This window comes from Rhamphochromis sp. 'chilingali' (assembly GCF_963969265.1).
Source record: "Rhamphochromis sp. 'chilingali' genome assembly, chromosome: 17".
NCBI classification, from domain to species: domain Eukaryota; kingdom Metazoa; phylum Chordata; class Actinopteri; order Cichliformes; family Cichlidae; genus Rhamphochromis; species Rhamphochromis sp. 'chilingali'.
Window position 1 is genome coordinate 15,136,993 of NC_137944.1, and position 10,003 is coordinate 15,146,995.

General features: G+C 45.2%; 1 protein-coding gene across 1 annotated transcript; it reads left to right on the forward strand.

Moving 5' to 3' along the window:
* The first annotated feature begins 2,496 nt into the window (after nucleotides 1–2,496).
* Nucleotides 2,497–9,741, forward strand: LOC308385066 (uncharacterized protein). Its single transcript, XM_080863795.1, has 2 exons — nucleotides 2,497–7,955; nucleotides 8,250–9,741. Exon 1 carries the CDS (start codon nucleotides 3,060–3,062, stop codon nucleotides 7,596–7,598), a length of 4,539 nt encoding a protein of 1,512 aa, XP_080719921.1. The 5' UTR covers nucleotides 2,497–3,059; the 3' UTR covers nucleotides 7,599–7,955; nucleotides 8,250–9,741.
* The last annotated feature ends 262 nt before the right edge of the window (nucleotides 9,742–10,003 follow it).

Here is a 10,003-nt window from a genome sequence, read left to right on the forward strand (position 1 = left end):
TTTTCCTCCTCTCCTCTAACACTCTTACTAAAATAAACAGGGCCACACTAAAATAAAAACCAAACACCGTAACTGATATGACCTGGATCCTGTCGACAACGCCAAATAATGTAGCGAGCGAAAGCCACCGAGTAACCGCTAAGGGCCTCTATACTACTTGTGCAAACTTTCAGGCCCAAAGCTCTCACAGGAACGAGCCCAGAATAAACAGGACAAGAGGGTCAATATCAGTCAGATATGTTAAAATTTATTATTTTAAAAGAACACAAAGGGTTTGCAAAAGGCCTAAAACATCAAAATGGTAAAAGGTCACTAACGACCACAAGATAGTGTTATTGGTGCAACCTGCCAGCAATGCAACTATCACCTGAGGGCTTGCTCTCCCTTGGCGGTCCCAGATGCTCGTTGCTTTAAAAGAAACAAATCCACCCCAAATAAATACGAGCCCAACAGAACACTTATCGCATGCACTAAGTGCTAGTTCAGGCAATAATCGGTGGCACTAAAAATCACTCTTAATAAAAACCTATTCACTGCAAATCCACACAGAGCACCTCTAAAGATCCTAATTCCCCTAAGGTACGAGCCCCACTCAGGGATTGCACATTGCCCGACTAATATTGCACCAGCCCAGTAGAAATAAAAACAAACCCGGCATAAAAAAACAGTTTTAAAAGGTGACCCTACCAAAACCAAAAAACACAACAACAAGGAGAAGGAGGAAAAAAACAGTGACAAATTCACATGTGCAGCCTGCCCTGCAGGAGGCAATACAATATAAATTAGATTATAGTGCATCAATATACTTTTTTTTAATGTCAAATATATTAAGTTAACATACCTCCAGCAGACAACTGTGTTTGCTGCACACCTGGCTTATCTTGGCTTATCTTGTAAAAATCACTACTAAAACATAAAATACAATAAACATCAAATACATTTCAACAAATTTAAAAAAAACACTAAAAGAAAAACAGCCTGTACCTCGAACCTCTGCTGTAGAGGTTTAAAACAACTGTTTGTGTAGCAGACAATTAAAACTTCTCAGGCTCTTCACCTACTCACACAACCATTGTTCACAGCCGCTCGTCAGTGGAAATGAAGAGCACCTGCTGCTACTTCCTCTTTTATACCCTCCATTGGGTCCCCTGGGTCCTAAAGACTTCCCCATTACATGTAATTAACTGTTGCAACATGTCAGAAAATATGTTTATTCCTGATCTTGTCTGGGCAAAGCCTGCCATCTAGTGGGTTGACAGGGTAGCACCATGTTAGAGCGCAAGCAGTGGTTTTCTCCCAGCGCTCGACAGGGAAGGTCCATTTGGCTGTGTCTCTGTAAATTCCTGCATCTGACGCCCTTGAAAAGGCATAATCTGTAAGTGTGGCAAAACGGTTTATTGTTCCCACTTATTAGTACCTTGTTCAGCAAAGTAATGAGCTTCTTGTGTGTTTAGCGAGTTTGTTACATTACTAGCACAAGCTAGCTGTTAGCCCTTTGTTTAGCCTGCTAACATGAAGCATACCAGCATGTGGTGTTAGCTGTATCTCTTACCATCTCTGTATCTCTTGATTGTGTAGTGACTGTTTACATAAGTCAACAATATTTAATGTAATCTTTGTGTATTTGTATGGAGAGTGAATACACTGTATTCTGTTTCTGTTATTACAGTTTTACAAAAAAGGAAAATAAGGATCAGTAAAGCTCCGAAGAATGGCACGCGGTCTCCTGAGTGTTTACTGAAGCCATTTTATGTTTAGCTCACTGCATAAGCTGGATAGAGACATTCAGCTGAGGGCAGAAGAGTAAAAAGATTGTCCACGCATCAAGTGCACTGCCAGGATCCTGAGACACTCCAGCGACAGCAATCATGTCCAACCACGGGGACACCTCGCAGCTTTCACAGCTGGAAGTCAGGTCGGAATGCAGATCAGCAGCTTCACGCCGGTCAAACAGCTCAGTAGCTTCACGCCGGTCAAACAGCTCAGCAGCAAGCCTTGCTGCAGCACGAGCACGAGCTGAAGCCGAAGCTGCTCGAGCAAGAGCAGAATATGCCAAACGCCAAATAGACATGGAGGTCAAAAAGGCCCGGATGGAGGCAGCGCTAAATGCTCTGAAGCAGGAGGGAGAAGCAGAAGCAGCACTTGCAGCTGCAAGGGTCCTAGAGGCTGCAGTTCTGGACCAAGCAGAGTCTGTGAAGCCACCAGACATTCCTGCCACAATAGCTGCGGCTGTCAGCCGCACTCAAGAGTATGTAGATACCCACTTCCACAATAACACTAATATGGAAGGTGAGTCAAAACACAGTAGAGAGCAAAAATGTGACTTAGACAACACCCACACTACAGGGCTGGACATATCAGCAGCAGCTGCGCGTGGGTACCCCCCCAGTTCTCCACCTGTTTGGCAGCCCAAACTTCCACCTCCCCATTGGTCCAACTATGTTGGAGCAGCCAAACCACAACGACAAGCAGATGTATCAGACCTCGCTGCCCTCCTCTCGTGTCGTGACCTACTGACAGCAGGACTGACAGTGTTTGATAACAAGCCAGAGACTTATCTAGCATGGAGATCTACGTTTCACAATGCCACTGAAGATTTAAACCTAAAGTGCAGTGAAGAACTCGATCTGCTCACTAAGTGGCTTAGTGGGGAGTCTCTCCAGCATGCTCTGAGAATCAGGGCTGTCCATGTTAACAATCCAGAAACAGGTCTTCAGCGTTTATGGCAAAGGCTAGACAGGATTTATGGCTCATCAGAAGTTATTGAAGCTTCTCTGTTCAAACGCCTAGAGAGCTTTCCCAGAGTTACTCCGAGAGACAATCACCTTCTACAGGAACTTGCAGATCTCCTCCTGGAACTTGAAGCAGCAAAAAACGAAGGATATCTGCCAGGCCTCAGCTTTCTTGACACTCCAAGAGGCATAAACCCAATTGTGGAAAAACTCCCACATACCCTGCAAGAGTCATGGATCAAACAGGGGTCCAAGTATAAGAAAGAACACAGAGTGCACTATCCGCCTTTCTCCTACTTTGTCCAGTTCGTAAATAGCAATGCTGAAATGAAAACTGACCCCAGCTTTATCCTACAAAATTACAGCACTGGGCACATGAGGATAGAAAGGCCGCTGGTGAGACAATCACATTTTAGAGCCCCGCTAACAGCAAACAAAACACAGGTTGGCACACCCAGCAACAAATCTAACACTCACTCTCTTGATCCCGACAAACGGTGTCCAGTACACATGAAGCCCCATTCACTTGCAAAATGTAGAGGGTTTAGGATGAAAACACTGGATGAGCGGAAAAGTCTGCTCAAAGGGCTTTCGATCTGTTACAAGTGTCTCTCATCAACAGAACACAGGGCCAAAGACTGTAAAGCTGATATTCGTTGTCTGGAGTGCAAAAGCGATACCCACATCTCCGCCATGCATGCCGGGCCACCCCCTTGGAGAAGTGGGAGCTTTGATTCTACACCAGAGGCACACGGCGGGGAGCCAGACATCCCGAGCTCCACAGTGACTACATCTAACTGCACTGAGGTATGTGGACAGGGACAACAAGGACGGTCTTGTTCTAAAATTTGCATGGTGAAAGTATATCACAGCACAGCCCCTCAAATGAAAACGAAAATGTACGCAATTTTAGACGACCAAAGTAATGTGTCACTGGCTCGTTCTCCCTTTTTTGACATGTTTAATGTACATGGTGAAGCCTTTCCATACACAATGAAAACATGCTCTGGCACAACGAACAAAACAGGCCGTAGAGCTCACGGCTTTGTCATTGAGGGTGTGGACGGAAAAGTGTCCATACCACTACCAACACTGACAGAGTGTAATCAGATTCCTGACAACAGGAGTGAGATACCCACCCCAGAAGCTGCAGCTGCTCATCATCACCTAGCTCACATAGCTGCACAAATACCCCCTCTTGATCCAGAGGCAGATATTCTCCTCCTCTTAGGCCGTGATGTAATTCAGGCTCACAAGGTTCGACGCCAGGCAAATGGGCCCAATGAAGCACCTTATGCCCAAAAGCTTGATCTTGGATGGGTAATTGTTGGGGATGTTTGCCTCTCGGGAGCTCACAGACCCACATTGAACTCCTACAAGACTAACATACTGGATAATGGCCGCCCCAGTTTTCTCTCTCCCTGTGGCAACAGAATCTACACAAAAGTGAAGATCACAGAAGAATGCCCCCTTTTTGAGAGCACACAGGTCAAAGATGAACTGGGCAAACACATCTTTCAACAAACTACTGATGATGACAAAATGGCACTCTCTGCAGAAGATAAGACGTTTCTGAACATTATGCACAAAGAGTTTGCTAAAGATGATGCAAATAACTGGGTCGCCCCCCTGCCCTTTCGTCATCCCCGACGTCGCTTACCCAACAACAGAGAGCAGGCTCTCAACCGCCTCATGTCCCTACGGAAGACATTAAAGAGAAAGACGGAGATGAAAGATCATTATGTGGAGTTTATGAAAAGGATCTTCGACAAAGGTCATGCAGAAAGGGCACCCCCTCTCAAACCCCACCAAGAATGCTGGTATCTCCCACACTTTGGTGTTTACCACCCCCAAAAGCCAGCAAAAATCAGAATAGTCTTCGATTCAAGCGCCCAGTTCGAAAATGTGTCTCTGAATCAAGTACTGTGTAAAGGCCCAGATCTCAATAACAGCCTTGTGGGCGTGCTTCTCAGATTCCGAGGTGACCCACATGCTGTGATGGCTGACGTGGAGCAGATGTTTCACAACTTCACGGTCAGAGAGGACCATCGTGATTATCTGCGTTTCCTGTGGTTCCGCGATCACGACCTCGATGGAGAAGTGGACGAGTTTCACATGACAGTCCATGTTTTTGGGAATTGCCCGTCCCCCTCAGTTGCCATCTATGGACTCAAGAAGACTGCTGTGGAAGGAGAGAAAGAATATGGCAGTGATGTAAGGGAATTTATTGAGCGCCATTTTTATGTAGATGATGGGCTAAAGTCATTTCCCTCTGAGACCCAGGCGATTGACGTCCTTCACAGAACACAAAGGATGCTGGCTCAGTCTAACATCCGCCTTCACAAGATCTCATCCAACAGCCCTGTAGTCGTCAGTGCCTTCCCAAGTGAAGATCTAGCCACAGGCCCGCAGGAACTCCAACGTGGACAACACGCCCCACTCATGCAACGCAGCCTTGGGTTAGGCTGGGACCTGTCGACAGACCAATTGTCATTTCAAGTTGAAATCAATGACAGGCCTTTCACCAAACGTGGTGTATTGTCAGTCATCAACAGTTTGTATGACCCACTCGGCTTCGCTGTGCCAGTCAGCATCGAAGGCCGCTCCATTCTGAGAGAGATCTCTATGGACATTAGCGAATGGGATGCACCGCTGCCGAGGGAGAAACAGGACAAGTGGCAGCAATGGAAAGATTCCCTAAAGCACTTACAACAGCTCAAGATCTCCCGCATGTATACATCCATCTCACTATCTGAATCTCAGAGAAAAGAAATGCATGTTTTTTGTGATGCATCCACAAAAGCTGTTGGAGCCGTCGCTTACCTGAAACTCACAGCAGGCAATGGGCTCAGTGAAGTTGGGTTTCTTCTTGGAAAGGCCAGGCTGGCTCCAAAACCAGACATCACAATTCCAAGACTGGAACTTTGTGCTGCTGTGCTGGCTGTAGAAGTGGCGGAAATGGTCCAGCAGGAGCTTCACACTACTATCGATGAGGTGAACTTCTACACCGACTCGAAGGTGGTCCTTGGATATATTTTCAATGAAAAAAGACGCTTTTATGTGTATGTGCATAACCGTGTGGAGCGCATTAGGCGTTCTACCCAGACCCACCAATGGCATTACGTACCCACACAGCTAAACCCAGCTGACCATGCCACACGAGCACTGCCCGCTGAGCATCTGTCTCACTCTACATGGCTTAGCGGACCTGCCTTCCTTACAGATTCAGGCCAACGACAAATACAGAAAGAACCTTTTGACCTTGTTTGCCCTGAAAACGACACTGAGCTGCGCCCAGATATCGTATCCTGTGCCACCTTTCTGTCAAAAAAAGAGCTCGGGACCACAAGGTTCGAGAGATTCTCAAATTGGAGTCGTCTGCTAAAAACTATTGCCAGACTGCTGCACATTGCCGAGTCGTTTAAAGGTGAAACAGAGAGCACATGTCGTGGATGGCACAAGTGCAACAACTATGCTACAGAAGAACAGCTCCAGCAGGCCAAGGTTACTATCATTCGTGCAGTTCAAAAAGAGGTGTATGCGGATGACATCAAGCGCATGGAGCAGAGTGAGTCCATTCGCACACAAAGTCCACTTAGCAAGCTGAGTCCTTACATAGACGCTGATGCAGTCCTTAGGGTCGGTGGCCGGCTCGCAAGAGCTCAACTGTCAACAGATGAGACACACCCCATGCTCATTCCCAGTAAACACCACATAACCCAGCTCATAATCAGACACTTTCACGCACAAGTATGTCATCAGGGCAGACACTTCACCGAAGGTGCAATCAGAGCTGCAGGTTTTTGGATTGTGGGTGGGAAAAGAGCCGTCAGTAGTGTCATCTTCAACTGTGTCATATGCCGCAGATTAAGGGGCAAGCAACAAGAGCAGATCATGTCAGATCTACCAGAAGACAGAATGTGTACAGACCCTCCTTTCACGTGTGTGGGCCTAGATGTTTTTGGTCCGTGGCCTGTTACAGTCAGAAAGACACGAGGAGGTCAAGCAGAGGCCAAGAGATGGGCAGTGATCTTTACGTGTATGAGCACTCGTGCCATACATATCGAAGTGATAGAAGCAATGGACACTTCATCTTTCATTAATGCTCTGCGCCGTTTCGTTGCCATGCGAGGTGCTGTTAAACTACTCAGATCCGACTGCGGCACAAACTTTGTGAGTGCTTGCAGAGAACTCCAAATCGACAAGAAGGGTTGTCATAACGACAAAATCAACAAGTATCTTGGAGACAGAAGCTGTGAGTGGCAATTTAACCCTCCACATGCATCGCACATGGCTGGATCTTGGGAGCGCATGATTGGCGTCAGTCGGCGGATCCTTGACGTAATGCTGCTGCAGCACGGAAATGCAAAGCTCACACATGAGGTGTTAGTGACATTCATGTCGGAGGTCACTGCAATAGTCAACTCAAGGCCACTTACCACAGTTTCTGCTGACTCAGAGCATCCTGAGATTCTCACTCCTGCCATGCTACTCACACAAAAGGTTGGTGCGCCCCCAGTACCACCAGGTCAGTTCCACGATCAGGACCTGTTTAGAGCGCAATGGAGACGTGTACAGTACCTAGCCAACATCTTCTGGGGACGATGGAGGAGAGAGTACCTCAGCGGACTACAGGGTCGTCGCAAGTGGAGGGCATCAAAGCCCAATCTACAAATTGGAGATGTGGTCCTGCTCAAAGAGGGACAAGAAAACAGGATTGACTGGCCACTAGGGCTAGTCACAAAGACCTTCCCCAGTCAAGATGGCAGAGTAAGGAAGATTGAAGTCAAGATCATCCGCAGTGGTGAATGTAGAGTGTACCTGAGACCCATCAGTGAAGTCGTCTTGTTGGTACCTAAGAGCTAAGTCTGAAAGACTCTTAATATCCTTTGTAATAGTGGGATTCAGCTTTAGTTGGTGTGACGTCCTGCAGACGTCAGGCGGGGAGTATTCTGTCCCTCCTGTTATTTCTAAGGCATGTTTTTTATAAGTTTGTTATATGGCGGGTCATAATCATTCGTTCTGTAATTAACTGTTGCAACATGTCAGAAAATATGTTTATTCCTGATCTTGTCTGGGCAAAGCCTGCCATCTAGTGGGTTGACAGGGTAGCACCATGTTAGAGCGCAAGCAGTGGTTTTCTCCCAGCGCTCGACAGGGAAGGTCCATTTGGCTGTGTCTCTGTAAATTCCTGCATCTGACGCCCTTGAAAAGGCATAATCTGTAAGTGTGGCAAAACGGTTTATTGTTCCCACTTATTAGTACCTTGTTCAGCAAAGTAATGAGCTTCTTGTGTGTTTAGCGAGTTTGTTACATTACTAGCACAAGCTAGCTGTTAGCCCTTTGTTTAGCCTGCTAACATGAAGCATACCAGCATGTGGTGTTAGCTGTATCTCTTACCATCTCTGTATCTCTTGATTGTGTAGTGACTGTTTACATAAGTCAACAATATTTAATGTAATCTTTGTGTATTTGTATGGAGAGTGAATACACTGTATTCTGTTTCTGTTATTACAGTTTTACAAAAAAGGAAAATAAGGATCAGTAAAGCTCCGAAGAATGGCACGCGGTCTCCTGAGTGTTTACTGAAGCCATTTTATGTTTAGCTCACTGCATAAGCTGGATAGAGACATTCAGCTGAGGCAGAAGAGATACATATATATTTAGTCATCTTTTCTCTTTTACCACGTCTCTCTAATATTTTGCTCCTTACTATTTTTCTATTTTCTTTATTATTTTCTTTTATTTTTATTATATTTTCTCCTACTGTATCATGCTGCTGAGTGACTGCTGCTCGTCAAACACATTTTATTGCAATGTTGACCCTGTGCTAACTTGCATATGACAAATAAAACTGAAAAAAAACATTGTTGCTGATTTAACACTGGCATCCATGAAAGGTCTTCCAGTGTTGCGATATGAGTTGTTTGCCTCAGCAAGGATTAGTTGTATGTCTCGGGAAAACTCCGGTACTTGAAATGGCACTGGCCACGCAGCAGGGCGACATGAATCAGGGAGAATGATGGTGTCACTGGAACTTGACGATGCGCAGTCGGACACCTGTGAGGGTGCATCATGATTGGCAGGGCAGATGTCCGTTTCAGTAGTACTTGCAGGATGAGTGCTCACTGAAGCCGAAGAGTTCAATGCAGACGATGATCCTGATTTACATACTGGTTGTAATTCAAGGGTGATTACTGGCTCTTTAAGGATCACTTTAACAGTGGCCTTGTCATACAAGTCAGCAGTTGAGATGACACTGAAAAACTGATTGTCAAAGTCTTTGTCTTGGTATAGCAGTCCAAATTCCCCATGTAGCTGGAAAGTTTCAGTAATTATGGAAACAAGATCTTCCACTGTATTAGGAATTCCTGTTGGAAGTGTCAACTTATGAATGCTGTGTTCTTCTAAAACGACTCTTAACTGGACTGCCATTGTTGTTTGGTTTGTGTTTCCTCAGCTGTAGAGACAGAGAAAGAAAAGAAATTGAGACAGGTTATTAATAGTTGATAAGCTTACATGCATATATTTTCTTCATTATCTTCTGCCAGAGAAATAAAAGCAGAGATTTAGTTCAGTAGAATTTTGAATAAATAATTTTTGATTGTCATTTTAAGAAGAGGGAGATAAGGGCAATGTTTCTTTCAGTTCAGAACGTTTAAGGATTTCTGTCTCTCCTGTGGGCTCTACTTTGAAACTCCTCAGGTGTTCACAGTACCAGCCTCTAAGCAACTTCAGAACAAACACAGGAGTTCTGTGCACAATGACTATTTGATGGATTTCTGCAAAGTCAGGTAGGCCTCCTGTTGAGTCAAACGGCAGCATCATGCCAATATTATAGTCTGTGCCTAAAATGGTTGCTTTATTTGTCATGTTCACAAAGTCTTCCCTGGGGAACTTCCTTGCAAGGGACTCCTTAATGCTGTCTTTTAGAACATCGACTGCCACTTGAGTCTTCTGTGACAATAAAAAAAAAAAAAAATTAAAAAAAAAAGTGATTTGATTTGATTTGATTTGATTTGATTCTGGGACACTGACAGTGCTGGCCTTTGGTGGTTGTAATCGTGGGTATGATACGCAATCATCGATTGGTGTTTTCTTGCCATTGTCATGAGGATGTTTCTACACCCAGTCTGCCTCACAATCCTTTTAAAGAATCGATGTTTGGCTTCAAATCGCATAGTCCAGAAATGTACAAGTAAACAGTTGTAAGCAAAGGATAGTGCTCGAGAAAGTGATGTTTTGGTCTTAGTTTCTCCTCTGGGAACACT

Excerpts from the sequence above, each read along its gene's own strand:
- LOC308385066 (XM_080863795.1), top strand. The coding sequence starts at position 3,060 with ATGAAAACTGACCCCAGCTTTATCCTACAAAATTACAGCACTGGGCAC.